Source organism: Micromys minutus (genome assembly GCF_963924665.1).
Source record: "Micromys minutus genome assembly, chromosome: 10".
NCBI lineage: Eukaryota > Metazoa > Chordata > Mammalia > Rodentia > Muridae > Micromys > Micromys minutus.
The window spans coordinates 34,286,236-34,305,310 of record NC_137979.1 but is presented as its reverse complement, the minus strand read 5'-3'; the positions used below and the strand labels follow the sequence as shown (position 1 = coordinate 34,305,310).

Here is a 19,075-nt window from a genome sequence, read left to right as displayed (position 1 = left end):
GGCAATCTGAATAACACACCAACTGATTACCTCACATGTCTTACTTGCCGTTAACTGCTGACCACAGCTCTGTGCTGACAAGAAAACTTGGTGTGGACACAATGTCTGGCCTACAATGGCCACTGCTCTGTCTTTTCTATGTTGAGTGCCAGGTTCAGTTTTAGTCTTAACTTTCAGTGTTTGTTTGGGGACAAGGTCAGCTACATAGCTTGAATTGACTTAGAACTTGCTATGTATATCCTATGGACTAGCCTCAAGCTCACAACTTCCCTACCTTAGCCTCCCGAGTGCTGAGATTCCAGGGATGTGCTGCTACACTGCCTGGATCACTTCATTATTACTTGTTTGGCTTACAATCTTCAGTTTTAAATATGCCTTTCCTGATCCCAAAATCATTGCTAATAGCTTTCTATATTTCAGTGTTTTCTTTACTCTGGGCAAGATTTTGGTAATAGGAATCAAGGTACATAATCTAATCAGTGAATTAACAGGACAGAGTCAAAGCTGAGTCAGAAAATCATAAATTAATAATAGGCTACAGAGGTGGCTCAGCAATTAAGAGCATTTGCTACTCTTGTGAAGGACCTGATACGTGGTTCCTGGTGTCCAGATCAGTTTCACAATAGCCTGCTGACTCCAGGTGCAGGGGATCTGATGGCCTTGGTGGACACCAACACACACACACAAATATACACTAGTATATATATATATATATATATATATATATATATATATATATATATATATACACACACACACACAAACATACACATATATATGTATATATATATATATATATATATATATATATATATATATACACACACACACATATACACTTATACATATACATACACATATGCAAAAATAAATACCTTAAAAATAATTGATAATATGCCAATATTAGATTATTTTCTCCTGATATTAATTTATAAGAGATATTAAATCATAAGGATTTAAGATTAAAAACTATTGATATAATATTTTCTAGCAGAAGACAGTACTTTCTGGCTTGCTAAGTGATTTATGGAAATTGTCTATTAATGGTAATTATTATTGAAGTTACCTTATAACAAAATGTCAAAGTATTTAATTTTAAAAAGATGAAAAAACAATTTGCAGACAAGACAATTTCAATTAAGTCTTTAAAATGATAACAAACAAAAATATCCATTTACTCTGTTTCTCTAAGTTTTATCTCAGGATTAAAAACTACAAAGAGATTTACTGAAGAAAAAAAAAACTGAACTTTCCTGAGTTTTATTTGATTACTGTGGAATATCACAGCCATGACTACTTTGAGAATTTCTAAATTCTGTCATATCAACAGTAAAATCTGACCTAGCTCTGAAAAGTACCCACTTCATAATAATGAAGATGGACTAGTGCACTCACTGTTTCTTTGAGTCAGCAGGCTATCTTTTTTCTTATTTCAAGACAGGGTTTCTCTCTCTATGTAGTTCCAGCAGAAAGGGCTGGCCTCAAATTTAGAGATCCTCCAGCCTCTGCCTCCCAGAGAGTGCTGGGATTAAAGGCATACACCAACATGCCCAGCACTATAGACTCTCTTCCATCAGTACAGGCTAAGTTTAACCAGAGGGTCAGATCCCTATATTTTAAAATATTAAATCTGAGTTTAGCTTAAAGGAAAAATTCAACAGAGACCTATATGCGCAAAGGCCAATTAAACACAAGGAGATGATCAACTACCTCCTAAACACTTCCTGTCTCTTAAAATGAAAACTACCTGGTTTCTTTGGGTGTGAAGCCGGAGTGGGGTGCATCTTAGCATCTCTGGAAAACCCATCCAAGTTTCCTTTTATGGCTTCCAAAGCATCGTCTCTGTTCTTCTCTCCAGTCTGTTAAGACAAAGACCTTGTTTACTTCTTTCATTGTTAAACTAAAACCTAGATAACTATTCCCAGTAATCTCTCCTCCTCCACCTCCTCCTCCGGTTTTTGTTTGTTTTGTTTTGAGGCTAGGTTTGCCTTGGAGCTCTCTGTCTAGTCCAGGCTGGCCTCAGACCCATGCACAGCCACCCTCTTGCCTTTGACTCTCAGGTACAGGAATATGGGAACAAGCCACTGCACAGGCTTCAGGTCAGCGTTCTCACAGCGTACTTGCAACAATTAATTTTTCAAGTCAGAAGACACCAATGAGGATATAAAATAATGCATAAAAAGACATTCTACAGGGTATAAAAACATTAAAAGGTTCATCCTCAAATACTATTGCACAGGGCTGTGAGATACTAAAAGTTCTATGAGGATCCCGATAAATCCAATTCCTAACATCCCCTTTACAATCAATGCTTCCCAAGAAAATGATTACCAATATTGTCAAGGTGGTTAAAAAAAAAAAAGGAGTTGAGAAGACAATGGCCTAACAATAGAGACCTATCTGTATAGAAAAAGAAAAACAATTCCCCTTAGGACTTAGGCAAACCATGATGTAAAGAAATCCACCAGAGCCCAGCTTGGGCTGGCGCCGGAGTGAGGAGGCACATTCAAGCCAGGCGAGCTCTGGGAGGAGAAGCAGGTGCATTACCTTGGGTTTCACACTACTCAGAAGTCTGAGCTTTTGTTTTTGCTCTTCAAACTGACGTCTTTTTCTTTCTTCTTCTAAGAGCTTTTGTTGCTGTTCAAATCGTTTTCTGAAAGGAAAACAATTACATCAACATTCAACTTCAAGGAGTAATGGCTACATTCCAATTTATACTGTCAGCTTCAGCAATACCAACTTGCATTTCTAGAATTATAATCTTCACTCTTAATTATATGTAATTCTCTTATGACAATCTGTTTCTTCTGTAAACTAGCTCTAAAATACTTTAAATGGATCTATGGAATGATTCATTTACATTTATGCTTTTCTTACCTAATTTGCAAGGCAAAGAAGTATCCTTTTGTAGGGGGTGGAACTGGGTATAAAACCTGGGGCCTCTGCATGCCATACATCATCCAAGTGTAAAGAGGGAAACTCACCTCTAGGTGGGGACGGGCCTTTGTCTCCTTTCTTAAGGATTAACCCAACAAGGCAAGGCCAGGAACCTTGGCTGTGGGACCACCCCAGGAGGGTAGGTTCACTTTAAGAAAGAGCTCTCCGATTGGTCATCTAATACCAAATGGTCAGCTATGAAATTATATGCATACAAGTAAAACTATATGGACTGAGTAGGTTGTACATAAGGGGCCATGAATTTGAGAGAGAGCAAGGAGTGGGAGAGGTGTAGACAGGAGGATTCAGAGAGAAAAGAGAAGGGTGTGGTATGTAATTATATTTAACCTAAAAATATTTGTAAACATTTTTTAAAGATTTATTTATTTTATATATGTGAGTACACTATTGCTGTCTCCAGACACACCAGAAGAAGACATCGGAGCCCATTACAGATGGTTGTGAGCCACCATGTGGTTGCTGAAAATTGAACTCAGGACCTCTGGAAGAGCAGTCAGTGCTCTTAACCACTGAGCCATCTCTCCAGCCCTAGAAATATTTTTTAAATTATCAGTTAAAAAATTATCAATTAAAAAATGGTTTGAATAGTTACGATCCCATAGACTCATATGTCTAAATGCTTGGCCCATAGGGAGTGGGCTATTATGTGGCCTTGTCAAAGGAAGTGTGCCACTGTGGAAGCAGGCTACACCGAGTGGCACACAGTCTCCTGTTGCTTTTAGATCAAAATGTGAAACCCTCAGCTGCTTCTCTAACATCATGTTTGCCTGCACGCTGCCATGGTCCCTGCCACAATGATAATGGATTAAAGCTCCGAAACTGTAAGCCAGCCACAGTGAAATGTTTGTCTTTAAGAGCTGCTGTGGTCATGGGGTCTCTTCACAGCAATAAAACCCCAACTAAGATAATGCCTTTCCTTCTCAGAATCTCCTCCTCCTGCTGCTGTCTCTTTGAGGTGCCCACCTTTCTGAGGCCTGACTGAGAAAAAACGTAATTACTTTCTTCTTCTCTTCTGTCTTTCCTCCTGGCCAGAGCTAAGCTCCCTAACACTTTGGGCTTCCTCGCTGTGTCTCTATGGCTCCCTTGCCCAGCCATGCAGCGGCCTGCCACTGTGTGGCTGACCTGTGAGCCAGCTCATCTTCTCCATTCTCTCTGCTTCCAGGCAGTGTGAGAGTTACAGCCTGCCTGAGTTCCTCTTTCAAACTCTAATACACTGTCCTTGAGCCTCTGTTTGAATCTGTTCTCTGTTCTTAAAATTTCCTTTGTGCCCATTTCTTATCAGAAAGACTAAGAATCCCAAGAAAGGACCCCAATTCCCCAGGTACCATAGGATGGCTCTGCTGGGACTCCACAAGATCTTCAATACTATTTCTTTTCTGCTTTTCAATTCTTTAGTTAGCAGAGAACATGAACCCTTCCTGCACTTCTAGACAATATCACCAGCAGCAGAGGAAACAATCTTGGTGCACTGAGCAGTTGCAAAAACCAGGGAGGTAGATGAACATAAAAGCATGCTTTGTTCTGCATATATGCAAGTAATCTGCAGGCTGGAGATGGCTCTGTGGTATAGCCCTTGCCTAGCAGTTACTAATGTACCATCAAACAGCAGCAGCAACAATCAATTTAGGAAGCTGGATCTAGAGACAAAAACCTATAATTCTAGCATTTGAGAGGGTTGGGCACAAAGATTGCAAATTCATGGCCACATGGGCCTTTTCAAAACAAACAAAAAGATAAAAACTAACCAAACATACAGGAAATTTCCTTGGGAAGGAAGACAGTGTCTCCAGGAGCAAAAGCCATGCTCGGAGGAACAGGAAGGGGCTGGGGGAACAACCATTTTTGCTGCTGTCTTGTAACCTGTGTTGGCAAACTGCTCCATCTCCCTGGTTCTCCCCTCCCTCAGAGAGAAAACAAGAAGTTTGAATCAAAGGACCTTTAAGAACCCTTTTGAAACCAACACAAATTTGTTTGTTTGTTTGTTGTCTATAGTCCTATCTGGCCTTAAACTCACAGCTCTTCCACCTCAGGCTCCAGAGAGGTCAGGCTTACAGGTAAGTGCTACACCATTCAGCTGGTTCTAACCTTCTTATAGAAGTATCCCCGTCTCAAAATAAAACACCAAGCAAACCTATTTTTCAAGTGTCCTTAAGACAGTATATCTCCTTCAGCTTCACATTACAGAATCCTTGATAACTACAGAGTAGCTACAGTGTAACCCTGTTACCCCTGCACCCTGGGATATCTTACTGTTGCTCTTCTGCAAACTGCTTCTGCATGTCTGGAGTGTACTGTGGGCCTGCAGGACGCATGCCCAGGAAAGGTGGCTGACCCAGGAAAGGCACACCTGCTGCTGGCATTGGCCCCATTGGTATTCCTGCCTAGAAGAAACAGGTAATAGATTAAATAACACATGGATTTTCTTTTTAATTATTAAAAAAAGTAACTTGCAAAATTACCTCATAGCATTTTTATTAGTAAGATATATGATATATTCTAGTAAAATATTTTAAAAAGTAGGCTCAACATTCCCTTTAGAGTCAGAGGACACCATTGGTATGAGCTCCTTCAGGCTGTGTGTAGAAGCATATAGTTATGCTACATGGTATAGGTATGCATATGTGTTTTCCCAGCATCAGTGAAGACCCTGGTGTCTAGCATTCTTTCCACAGGTAATGCTGAACTTGATTCCCAGTGTTTATAGGATAATGAATATTTTGGAGTGGTGAGATGGTTCAGTGGTTAAGAGTACTTGCTGCTCTTGCAAAAGAACTGGCTTTGATTCCCAGCACCTAATTGATATCTTGTAACCACCTGTAACTCCAGGTGTAGGTGATTAGATGGCCTCTTCTGACCCCAGCAGGCTCCAGGCACACACATGGTATACATACATAAAGGAAGGCAAACATTCTTACACATAAAATAACAGCAGATCTAATCAATAGTAAATTATATATCAATGCAATAATATACCCTTAACTGAAGTATCCAGAAATAAAAATTCTTCATCACAATATCCACTCACAAACTCTTTAGACCCAGAGTAACAATAACAGCCATATTTTTCTGAAATTGCTTAAACACACCAGAAGAGGGCATCAGATCCCATTACAGATGGTTGTGAGCCACCATGTGGTTGCTAAGATTTGAACTCAGGACCTCTGGAAGAGCAGTCAGTGCGCTTAACCACTGAGCCATCTCTCCAGCCCCTGTGTCACTTTTTATAATTTTGAGTTCCCTATCAAGATTTTTCTACGTCAGTTTTTATTTCTTAGATCATAAAAAAATATAGTCCCAGAAAGAAAGAACACATAGCTCTACTGTCTATTCTTCTAATTCCAATAAGTAACATTTATTCTTTTTAGAATAGTTACTATGGCAGTTTGAATGAGAATGCCCCCATAGGCTCATATATTTGAATGCTTGGTCCCCAGCAGGTCAAACTATCTGGAAAGAATTAGGAGGTATACGGCCTTATAGGAAGTATGGCCTTATTGGAGGAAGTGTCATGGGGGTAGGCTTTGATGCTTCAAAACCCAGCACCATTCCCAGCTAGCTCTTTTTCTTTGCTTCCCACTTGTGGATAAGGAAGTGACCTCTGCTCCAGTGCCTGCCCACCTACCTACCTCCCTGCTATCATGTGTACCCCACCACAATGGTCATGGAATTGCCCTCTGAAACTGTAAGTACCTAAGAAGCTCTTTCTTTTATAAGTTACCTAGATCATACTGTTTTATCACAGCAATAGAAAAGTAACAGTCCCCTAGCATGTGTGAGTCTGAACTGTATGTAGCACATACCTGATATTCCACCTTCTTGGGAGGCCAAGACAAAGGGGATCCTTTGAATCCAGATATAATAAAACTCCATTAAAATGTAAACTATTGCTAAAGACAACATCAAGACATAGCTCTTGACATGCAGATGCCTAGAAAAAAGCAGTTACTTTATAAACAATCAACTAAGAAGTAAGTACCTGCATTGCAATGGGTCCTTGGGACATCTGAGAGCTGTAATTCATTCCCATCATGCCTTGCATATTGGGTTGCATGACAGAGACCATAGGAAATCCTTGCTGTTGCATTGGAATCAGGCCTGCTGGAAAACACCAAGGCTTTATTAAAATCAACATGTTCTAAGGTTTGTTTTCTTGAAACTGGAACATCCAGAGCACTCAATTGAAAAGCTACATATTACAATGGAAGGAGCACAAAGGTCCTGATGACACAGGCATGAATGAGAATTCTATCATCTATCTACTTAGCTATGTGATCTTGAGCTCGATACAGAATTTCATTTTTTAAATGAAAGTAATATTGGTTATGCAGAACTTGAATGTGGATATGAAATGAATAGCATGGCCTAAATACAGTACTTAGCCTTCACCACAGGCCCCAGGGATTTTGCCCCTCGGGTATTTGTAAGCTTGCACCATTTTCTCTCATGCTGGATGCTGTGGTGATAGCAGCATGTAACTCCCCAGCCTAGGTCATTTTGAGACAAGATCTTATGTGACTGAAGGACTGGTCTGCCCAACCCTCTGCCTCCATCTCCCAAAGTTACAATTACAGATGTGTGCCACCACGCCTTGGCTCCCAGGGCTGGCTGTCAGCTTCTTCTTGATTCCTTGTAGTACTTGTGCTGGGGGAAGGCACTGCTGCATCCTAAGAACAACAGATCTTTCCACTCCATAAAACTTTCCAATGACTGCAGTTCTGCCTGACAGCTTTACTACCACTCACAAGATGCTCTGAGCCAGAATCTCCAGCAAAGCCACGCTTGAATTCCTCACTCACAGGCACATAACAACATAACAAAATGCTTATTTTGTAAAGTTCTGGGGTCGCCTACTATATAAAGTAGGTAACACTTAAGATCATGAACTCTGGGAGCCAAATGAACAGGTTACTTACTATCTATTGGGTTATCTGCTTGTTCCCTCACTCTGCATGTTTGTATGTGTCTCTGGGGCTCTCCCCTTCTCCCCAATCTAGAACTCACTATATAGCCAGTCTGGCCTCTAACTTCCTGAGAGCTGGGATTGCACGTGTATACCACCTGTTTTCCTTAACTTCATTGTGCCTTTATTTCTCATCTGTAAAACCATTTAATGTTTATTATGTCATTTAATGTTTATAATGTTATTAATGCTATTCTTCTTCATCGCCTTTACCTTTACATGCACATTTACATAGTCATTGCTGTGCAAAGCATATAAAATACGAGGAAAGGAAAACCATGGGGAACGTCTCATGTATATAAGTATTACCTAAACTTCTCTGATGAAATATTCCCAGGAGCAGAGAACAAATAGCCCTTTGGGGTTCCTATAACAGGGATCCTGGTTTATTTTTGAGACAAGGTTTTACTATAAAGATTAGGACGATCTCAAATCATAGAGACCTGCCTGTCTGCCTTTGAGTGATGGGTTAAGGGTATATACCATCATGCCCAGCCATTCTTTCTCTCTCTCTCTCTCTCTCTCTCCCCCCTCCCTCCTTCCCTCAATGAAAGGAATACAGCTGACCCTTGGAAAGTTGGCCTGAAACTCAACCTCTCCCACTGATGGAGACAAAGTCAAAGTGAGCTGCTTGGAGTGCCCTTATCTCTCATCTTTGCTGGGGATCCAGGAGTTTCTGTTTCCCCATTGAGTCTGCCATAGCCAACCAGCACTGGCTCTGTGAGCTGCTTTTCAAAGGCAGCTGGGAGCTGAGAGGTGTAGAGCAGTGGAACTGAAGAAAGGAACAGAAAGACAAATGTAGGTAAACTCCTCCCTAGACTTTTGTTTATAGTAGAATGGGCTAAAATTTTATCTCCCAACTCCAGCCATCAATAAGGTATGGCTAAAATTGAACTCCAGTCCTATAACCAAGAGATGGGATTTACTCAATAGAGAGATTTCCGTGGATAAAACTGAGACTCAGCTCTTTTTTATTCTCTCTCTCTCTCTCTCTCTCTCTCTCTCTCTCTCCCCCCCCCCCCCGTGTGTATGTGTGTGTGTGTGTGTGTGTGTATCTCGAAATAGAGTCTTGCTATGTAGTCCAGGCTGGCTCAAACTCACAACCCTATCTCAGCCTCCCAAATGCTAGAATTATAGGCATATATCACCATAGCTGGCTGAGACATAAATATCATTCTTTCTTGAGACAGGGTCTTACAGTGTAGCCTGGTTTGCAGATCAGCCTCAAACATAAAAATCTGCTTATATCTGCTTCCCAAGTCCTGGGATTAAAGGTGTGTATTACCACTGACTTAAGACTTGGATACTTTTAAATCAGAATATGAGATCTCCTTTTTTTACATCATTATTAATAAGACCATGACAAACAGAAAGAAACATGCATGAGACACTAAAGAGGTTCACTTATTCATTCAACCAATATCTACAGGGAATCTATCATACATGCAGGTAGGATGCTGGACATACCGGAGAGGACAAGACACATCTCCTGCCCTCTGGCACAGAGAATGTGGAAGAAGACAAGAGAATTGCAACTTGTTGCAACGTTATCATTTGTTCTTAATATTGTTGCCCTGAAGATTCCCTTCACCTGTGAGGTTAAATAATAACTTACTAATATAGTAGATGAGTGAGTTTGGGAGACATGAAGAATGATCCGTTCACTGTCCAAACTAAACATTTAAAAAATAATTCTCTATTATTATTGTTGTTGTTGTTTAGTTTTTCAGGGCAGGGTTTCTCTGTGGAACCGTCCTGGCTGTCCTGGAACTCATTCTGTAGACCAAGCTGGCCTCCAACTTACTGAGCTCTACCTGCCTCAGCCTCCCGAGTGCTGGATTAAAGGTGGGTGCCACAGTCTGGCTTTGAAAGAAAATTTAAGAGAAAGTAACAAACAGAGTTGAAACTTACAGGAAACTTTATTTCATTGGGCAGCAATATAACTTATCTTTTACTTCCCCATTTAATCCTAAACTAGGAAACAGTGGAAAACAACTTCAGTTTGGGGGCTGAGGATGTGGCAATGGGCAGAGTGCTTGCCTAGCATGTATGAGCCTAGCCCTGGGTGCCATTCTATTATTGACAAAGAAATATAAGCTCTCACATACCTTGAGAGGGTCTCATTCCACCTGCAACAGGAAACATGAAACTGAAAGAAGAATGCAAAGACATCAGTACCTTCATCTGTATGAGATTTCAATCAAAATCTGATCCTTACACAAATGAAGGACCCAGACAGAGCCCAGCATCAGTTCAGCAGCACAGCAATGACTTGTTAACATATTAACAAATTTACATGTGTGTTTGCCTGCACATTTGCCTGTGCATTGCATGCATACCTGCTACCAATGGAGGCCAGAAGAGGGCACTGGATCCCTTAGAACTAGAGTTTCAAATGCTTGTGAGTTGCCATGCTGGGAACTAAATCCGGGTCCTTTGCAAGAGCAGCAAATGTTCTTAACTGCTGAGCCATCTCTTCAGCCCCAGGATTATTAATATTAATAAAGAATAAATTTCCCTACTATCCAATATATTATAATGATAATGTGAAGGGAACTTTTAAGGGGGTATATGAGATAGAAAACAGAAGGCCCTGACACTAAGTCCTGTCTCTGTCACCTTGTGACCTCCTTGAACTCCAATTTCTCCATCCATGAAATAATAGAGAATTCATGTCTGTTCAGGAAACATTTAATGAGCATCTACTACACAAAAGAACTGAAGCAGCTTGCAATCTTGAAGACATAGGGTAAGTGTGCCAACTGTTTAAGTGAGGTCCAAATACTAAGAGCTCAGAAGAGAACAATTAACTTTTAGGTTATCTCTCCCATGAGGGAGACAGCATAGGCCATATGGTAATTCTATGTGTACATTTGAGAAACTACCAAACTGTTTTTCATGGTTATTGCACCAGTTCATATCCCTACCACAATGCACAGGACTCTGCCTTCACATCCCACACCACCTTTGTGTACGTGTGTGTGGTGTATAGGTCTCCTGCCTACACGTATGTCTGTGCACTAAATGTACACCTGGTACCAACCAAGATAAGAAGGAGTTGAATCCTCTAGAAAATCAGAATTACAGATGATTAAGAGCCATCGTATGGATCCTGGGAATCAAACCTGGAACCTTTGGAAGAACTGCCAGGGCTTGTAAGCACAGAACCATCTCCAGTCCCATATATATATGTATAATGTGTATATGTGTATATAATATATAACATACATATATAATTATTTTAATTTAACTAAAATTAACTAAAACATATATATTGTATGTATAACATATTATAGCTATATAATTTATCCTTTCTTTATATATAATAAGTTACACACACAAACACACAGAAATGGGTGTGAAGTGGTATGCTACTGTGGCTTGGTTGTGACATCTCTGCCATCAGACATTTTGAGAAGAACAGCATATCATAAAGTGTGCTTTGGGAAGGTACTTTAATGGCAGCATATGGAAAGACTTGAAGTAAGAAGAATTGGCCAAGAAAATACCACAAGGTTCTTAATGAGTGATATAAAGAGTGACAAACAAGGCAGGAGGGATGGGAAGGAAGTGGGCAGAAGCTATGAAAAGAGAAGTCTGGAGAGAACCCAGTAGCTGCCAGTAGGTTAGAGAACAGTGGGAACACAGAAGTCACAGAGGATGCTGACTGGGACAATGGCAAGGACATGGGAGCCCAGCGCACAGCTTCTTAATGGCCATGGGGGAGAGAGGTGCTGGAGATGAGACCTCAAAGAGCAACCCAACAGGCAGTTAGAAACTTACTCAAGCTGGGCATGGTGGTGCACATCTATAGTCCCAGCAGAGGCAGAGGCAGGTGGATCTCTATGAGTTCAAGGCCAGCCTGGTCTACAGAGTGAGTTCCAGGACAGCCAGGGCTATGTAGGAAGACCCTGTCGAAAGAAAGGAAGGGAGAAATGAAGGAAAGAAGGAAGGAAGGGAAAGAAATGTTACTCAAACTTGAAAGACCTGGAAAAATCCAGTGCTTCCGATAAATTGTTTAAATTAAGGTTATAAAGAACAACAAACCAACCACCGAATGTGTAATATAAGCAAGAAAGTTGGCGCATGTAGCAAGAGGACACCACAGGCAACCTTGAAGTGTCTCACTCTTGAAACCAAAGGGAGAATGGCCACTGAGAGGCAAGAAGCAGCTCAGAACTTAGGACTGAGTTCAAGAAAGTAGCTGCCAATGTCTACCGATGCTGAAAAGCTTGTTCAGAGGAAGAGGAGGAAAAAGGCACCACCTTCTGGATGAAGGTCTTCCAGTGGGAGTGCCAGCCAGTAAAGGGAAGGTAAGCGTGGCATCCTTAGTGACAGGAAAAACCAGGGGTTTGAAGGGACAGGATTAACAAGGAAGAGGGATCTGGTTTGAGCAACCAGTCCTTTTGCTGAGACCGGAACGGGGATGAATCGAGAAAGGGAGGGAGGCTTTTTTTTTTTTTTCCAAATTATGTGTAGGGTGCACGTACAGCTACAACACAAGCATGCAGTGCCCATGGAGGCCAAAAGAGGGTGTGAGGTCCTCTGGCAATTACAACCGCTTACAAGCCAACACGAGGGTCTAGGAATCAAACCCCAAGACCCCACCCAGCAAGTCCTCTTAACCACTGAATCATCTCTCCAGCCCAAGAAAGGAAGCCTTCTGGCTAGGAAAGTCTCTCAGTTTCAGATTCAAAAATACTCTTGAAGGGTTTTAGAGTAGGCTATTGAGCACCAGGAACTGAACGTCCAATTCAGGAATTCTTGCTTTAAAAATACAAAACAAAACAAACAAACAAAAAAATCAACAACAGCGACAAAAAACCTATTCTCATCCTCCCCTCGCAGGAAAAAGCCTAAAATATCAACTTTAGATTCCATGGTTCTAGTGTTTTAGTGTTTTGCTTTGTTCCCTTAAAGGACAAAATGGTTTAGCATTCTAATTGGACATCCATCTTGCTTTTGTGGAGGAACTGGTCACTGGTCAATCCTGTGGCTGAGTCAGCCCTTTTCTTAATGGTATACATGAGAAAGTAACAGCTGAGTTATGTGTTAACTGGTTTGTCGGTCTAAGACAAAACTTCCAGGCTCAATCCATGCTCCTGTCTTACGTCCTGATAGTAGGACTATAATGTGTGCCACCATGCTGCTCACTGGAGGAAATATTTTGAGTTCAAGGACAGCACTGGTGATCATCTGTTTTAAAAGGTACCACTTACACACCAAGATTGATAAGCTTAGTAGCAAGGGATACAGTTAAGTAGGCAACCACTCCTGCCTTAAAGATTCAAGTTACCAGTATGGTGGAGTGGTTCAGTAAAACTTGGAGTGAATTCTATTCTTTTAGCCAGTTGTAATCTGTATTGCCCTGTCTTCTCCCTCTCCTGTCACGTGAGGACACAGAATCCAATGTGTGTCAAGGTCCCAAATTAAGGCAACCACAGAGAAAAAAATATAGAATGTATTACAGGGCTGGAGGGATGGTTAGTAAGCTGCTCTTGTAAGGGACCTAGGTTCAGTTTCCAGCATCCACATGGTAGCTCACAGTCACCCCTAACTATTTCCAGGGTATCTGCCATCCTCTTCTGAGGACACCAGGCATATGTGTGGTGTGCACATATAGACAAACTCCATACACATTAATATAAAACATGATTTAAAAATACCTGTTATAGATTTTTAAAGCTACTTGAAAAATTAAACACACACAAGAACAAAGCAACTATACTGATAAATATGACTTACTCTAGTAAAAATTTAACAACCCAAAGTTGCTTAGTGACCCCTGTGTTTTTATTACGAAATATTTAGTTAACTAGCACTAACATGTTTTTCTTTTCATTTGTGTTTCTGTGTGTGGACAGCCAAGGAGGCCAGAAGAGGGCATCAGATGCCCTGGAGCTGGAGTTAAAGGCAGTTCTGAGCCTCCTCCTCCTCCATGTGAGTGCTCATCTCTCCAGTCCCTCCCATTCTTTTCGTTGCATTTATTTTGTGTGTGTGTGTGTGTGTGTGTGTGTGTGTGTGTGTGTAGCTGTTCACGTGGAGGTGGGAGGAAAACTTGGGGGAGTCAGTTCTCTCCTTGTACTACGTGAGCCCTGGTGTTGAGTGCAGATTATTGTGCTTGGCATCAAGCCCCACCTCCTCTCAGGCCTGGACATCTAATTCTTAGATTGGCTAGATAAGCGGATAAAATGCTGATAAGCAGGAAGATGCTGATAAGACAGCTGAGCTTGAGGGAAGGTCAGCGATGGAGGGTGGGTTCGAATGAAGTGAGCTTCCAAGAATTTGACTTGAAGGAACAAACTAAAAGAGACTAACTGAAATACTGCCAAGTCTCAGATCCAGAGCTCTGCTTGTCACAAGCCTTTTGCTACTAACCTACATTTGCTACAGGTCTCAGGCCTGGACTCCTAAATACAGTTTCCTCAATGGATCTCCTCAGCCTCGGGATCTGGTTCCTGATACATATAATACATTACTGGTGAGAGACAGATTCAGTAAAGATCCTGTCGTCAGAAGACGCACAACTAGGCTCAGAATGGTCCCATCCATCCCTCTGTGGGTCAGACAGAGTTCTCATTTCCTTCCCCTCATGGCCTTTTCAGATTGGGCATACTGTCCCTTTCCTTCTTATCATATGAAATTCTTCTCTTCATCCAGTAGCCCCCTGGCATTGCGGATGTGTTCCTCCCATAGCATTTGCTAGCCCCTCACTCCCCCAATCCCCTATGACAATCTCAACTCCTTCCCCTCCCCCTGGTGCAGCTGAAGACCAACTTAACTATTGCGCATTTTGGTGGAATTCACAAATACTTACATTTAAAAAACATTCGAGGATAGGCAAGAAACAGCAGAGGATGGAGAGACAAGTACCCATAGAGCTTGTGGGAGAGCAGGGCAAGAAAACAGAGTGCTAAGGCTACTTTGTGAACAATCTGAGCACTGGGGTGTGTCCTGAGTCTTTTGAACCCACTAGGGCAGTGGTTTTTAGCCTTCCTAATGCTGTGACCCTATAATACAGTTCTTTGTGTGGGGGTGACCATAAAATGATTTCATTGCTACATCATAACTGTAATTTTGCTACTGCTATGAATCATGATGTAAATAGCTGATGTGTGACCCCACAAGAGGGGTCCAGACCCACAGGTTGAGAACTGTGGTATTAGAGAGGTCATCAAAAATAATGATACTGCCATTAGCTCAGTGTAGTGAAGTCCACAAACCTAGCAATAGTGAGATTGAGGTAGTCAGATCACAAATTTGAGGCTGCCCTGGGCTATTTGTTCAACTCTAGCCTGAGTTAAATTAATAAAAGACACTGTCACAAAAATAAACAACATTCTCAAACCAGTACTTTATACATTTACATGTGTAGTCATTACACATGACTACAAGTGGGTTCACTAAACACTCATCCCCGTTGTTTTCAACTCTGTTGCTTTATTTGACTAAAGGCAAATATTGTCATTTATAAGTCTCAAGCTTTTATTCTAGGACAGTCCATTCAGTATCCTGGGCAAAAGCAACTGTTTGCATGTGGCTGCCTCTGGCTAGCCTCTTAGGAAACTAAGTAGCTAAAATACTTTTAAACAAAGTATTTAAGAAATAGTATCTGAGGCAGAAGGTAGGCCTCAGAATCAGTTCCAGCTGGTAATTTCTTTTCCCCACTGAAATCTTAGTGCTGGCTTCTGTTCTACTCCAATTATATACTCTGCTACTTTGTTAGCTTTCTTATAGATAACTTTAGCTCTTAGCTTTGCTTTCCCAAAACCAAAATATTCCTGAGTATACAGTTTCTCAGCCCAGGAAAGTATCTAATAAATGTAATGCCAAATACCCTTCAAAGAACCACTTCCTGTCTCCTGTATATTTGGTGCCTGTTGGTGTGCATATAAGTTTATTGTCCTTGTTCTTTTCCCCAAGACAGGATCTCAGGGTGCCCAGACTAACCTCCAATTCTCCATATACCTGAGCATGTATTTGAACTCCTAATCTTCCTGCCTACGTCTCAGATTACAGACATGCACCAGCACCCCTGCTTGGACCAGTGATTGACATTAAAATACTATAAACTAAACTGAGAAAAATGCCCTTAACTTTTCTGTACCTAGGGTTCCCCCCCTTTGTGTGCCTAAAACAAAATTCTTTGAAAATTTCTAGGACTGGTCCCATTATTAATCATACATTTGATTAGATTAATGCCATTTAGAAATGCTACTTCAGAAATTATCATGTAAATATTCTGCAGGCAAAAGTGATTTCTAATGACCGCTAATGAAAAATGAAAAACCCTAACGAAACAGTGAGAAACAAGGAGGAAGTAAAACCTTTTAAGTTTAAAGTCAGACTATAGAGGAAGCAGAAAACCTGGCCAGCCACACACATTTGCTTTATTCAAGTGTTCAATTGACTGTGAATGTGTGTGTGTGTGTGTATCTCACATATGCACCTGTAAGAGGTGGTAACCTTAAAATCTTTTACACATTTGGAGTGTGACTCCAAAATTAAACTATACATGAAAAAACCCCAAATACTTCACTTTCCAAAGATAACTTAGGATATTTAAAAATATAAAGCTAATTTTATCTCGGAATGTGTGTGCTGTATGTTAGCTAATTAGATAAACACAAACTGAGTCATGATAGAAATGGGTGCAGACTTTCTGAAATCAAACATTTCATTAAATGAAAATGAACTTAAGTTACAAATGCCCCTTTACTATCCTGGATATAGGAAGCACAGGCTAAAAATGATCTGAAATATAACAAAGAGCAGATTTTTATTTTTAAAAGGAGCTCAATAAAGTCTAGAAGCTTTTGTTGTAACAAGAGCATAACTGCTCTTGGTCAGTGAATTCTCTTTGTTTCAAGATGTCTTTTTAAAAAGGGGACAGACAAATGTTAAAGAGTTTCATCTACTAGACAAGCTCTATCTCAAGACAATGAGTAATTCAAAGGTCTTCAGATTTTCCTATTTGTAAGTGAAGAAAAGAAAAAGGACTGGACAGGGCTCTTTATGAGAGGAAGGACAATACTCTACACTCCTAAAACGGTTCTGGCAGCTCTGTGACTAGACCGTCGCAGCCTTCGCTTCAACAGCATCTGGAGTCCAGCAAGCCTGGAGAGGGACTCGCGGGCAGTCGAGGCCCCCGCGGCAGGTGCGGCGGAGCCTGCACCCGAGCGCGCTCCCCGAGAGTCCCCAGGACGCTTGCGCCTCGCAACTGCTGCCCCTGCGCCCGGCCCCACCTGCCCATCCCGCCGACCCACCTGCCCACTCCGCCGGTCCCGCGCCCCGCCCCGGCGACCCACCTGCCTGCCCCGCCGGGCCCCGCGCCCGCCCCCGACGCGCCGCTGGCTCCGGCTCCGGGCCGCAGCGCCATCTTGCTCCCGGCCGCCGCCGCGCCAGCAGCTGTCAGCCGAAGACAGGCACTTCCGGGGCAGACACCGCCCCACTAAGTCCCGGCCGACGACGGGGCGGGGCGGCGCGCCCACGTGACTTCATAGCCCTCGGGCACGAGCGGCACGCCCCCGCCTCGTGCTGCAGGAGCCATAACACTGCGGCTGGTGCAGTTTACTTTGCAAATGCGGATCTGCACTAGTGCACACAGTAGGTCCTGATTTAACCGGATGATGGAACACAAGTGCTCTTCTGCTGTTTCTTTACACAACAGACGGATCCTAGACGGCCTTTCTAGCCGTTTTCCTCGGCTCTCTTGACTCTCTTCAGCATCCATCACAGGTACAGACAGCATTTTAAGCCAATCAAGAGCACAGCACACATGAACCCAATACACACAAAGAGGATATCCTCCAAGATGCACTACTCGATTTTGCCTTCGTGAGGCGCAACAAGCACAATTATGCTGAACCTACACATATTTTTACTTTGACACCTCCATCCCTAATCAAGCTACCTGAAAGTAAAATGTGTTGAAAGTAAGGTTTGTCAAGCTCTTAGTGGATTAATCATAACGAGTCCTTGCCACTTCTTGCTTTACAGCTTTTGCTAAGAGACAATTATAATTGGTTATTAGTTTATTACACCAGTGAGTTTTATGTGCATTTAAACGTTTGGTGTCCCTGAGTTATTACTGCTATTTTAGAACTGAGAAAAGTCAATCTTGAAAGTTTTTGTAATACGCTCAGATCTTGGAGGTGCAAGCAGTGTGTCCAGCCCCGTGTATCCTCAGAGTCCTTGGCCCTTTAGCTAGGACCCATTATTTGTGAGATCTCTTTTCCTTGTTGTTTGGTTTTGCTTACTATTTCACTCTTCTTCCCTGAACAAAGCTTTTATGTAGGAGACTCCTTACTGACATATAGGAGTTTAAATTCATTACTGACCCTTTGACAAAACAAGCCAATACAAGTTTTGTGGCTACTTCATGGATTGGATGATAGCTCAGGAAAGAGGAGAAAATAATGGGATAGGGATTGTCAAAGTGATCCATTAGCATCTCTACCTGTACCCTTCCAAGAACATTTCCCATCTGAGCTAGAACCCTGCTCTGACGCACTGAAGTTTCCGTACTTCAGCACTGCCATTAATGCAAGACTGGTGCTGTTAGCAAGTCCTGCATACCTAAAAGAAAGCTAAATGCTTGCTGAGGGAATATCTGTTTTGAGCTTACAGAACTTCAGACACAGAGATAGGTACTTTCAGTCTTAAAACACAGTTGAAAAGCTGAAGGTCTAAAATGAAAGAACACAGTTGACACCAGTTTAAAGTGTATACCCACTTTAGGATACACACTGACTCAATTACCTGCAAGAATAAAAAATTACTTTTAGCTTTTTAAAATGAAGCCTTATTTTTAAAAGAATCTTTGTCCCACCTATTCAAGACAGTCTCATGTCTGTACTCTCAGAGGTAAAGGGGCTGAAACAGTAGGACTGCTGTGAGTCCTAGACCAGTCCGGGATAGAGATCCCTTTTCAAAACAAATACACATTAAAAAAAACTCTCCTGTGCTGATTTTAGACTGAAGCATTAACTGCCTAGAGTAAAGAGGCTTAATCCGGCTAAGGGCAGTCACCTACGTTGTAGTCCCGTGGCAGCATGGAGCCGGAGCAATTCTAGGCTCCAGTCTTAAGTGCATCAACTTGTACTAAACCTTTTTTATTCCACTGTTCAAAGCAGGTAATTGAGGAAAACCTGCACA

At 41.8% G+C, this 19,075-nt stretch overlaps 1 protein-coding gene across 7 annotated transcripts in view; it reads right to left on the bottom strand.

The window, feature by feature from the left end:
* The window catches only part of SYNRG (synergin gamma), a 71,840-nt gene extending 54,500 nt beyond the window's left edge, over window positions 1-17,340 (bottom strand). For 4 of the 7 annotated variants that reach the window (XM_080923884.1, XM_080923886.1, XM_080923887.1 and 1 more), the window contains exons 1-6: window positions 17,227-17,340; window positions 10,027-10,067; window positions 6,935-7,056; window positions 5,209-5,339; window positions 2,548-2,653; window positions 1,748-1,859 (exon numbers count right to left, since the gene is read on the bottom strand). In XM_080923884.1, the coding sequence (XP_080780010.1) occupies window positions 1,748-1,859; window positions 2,548-2,653; window positions 5,209-5,339; window positions 6,935-7,056; window positions 10,027-10,067; window positions 17,227-17,297 (583 nt within the window). In that variant the 5' untranslated portion in view covers window positions 17,298-17,340. The remainder of the gene's footprint in view (window positions 1-1,747; window positions 1,860-2,547; window positions 2,654-5,208; window positions 5,340-6,934; window positions 7,057-10,026; window positions 10,068-17,226) is intronic. The other 3 variants (XM_080923885.1, XM_080923888.1, XM_080923890.1) reach the window with 1 other exon arrangement.
* Window positions 17,341-19,075: the final 1,735 nt, after the last annotated feature.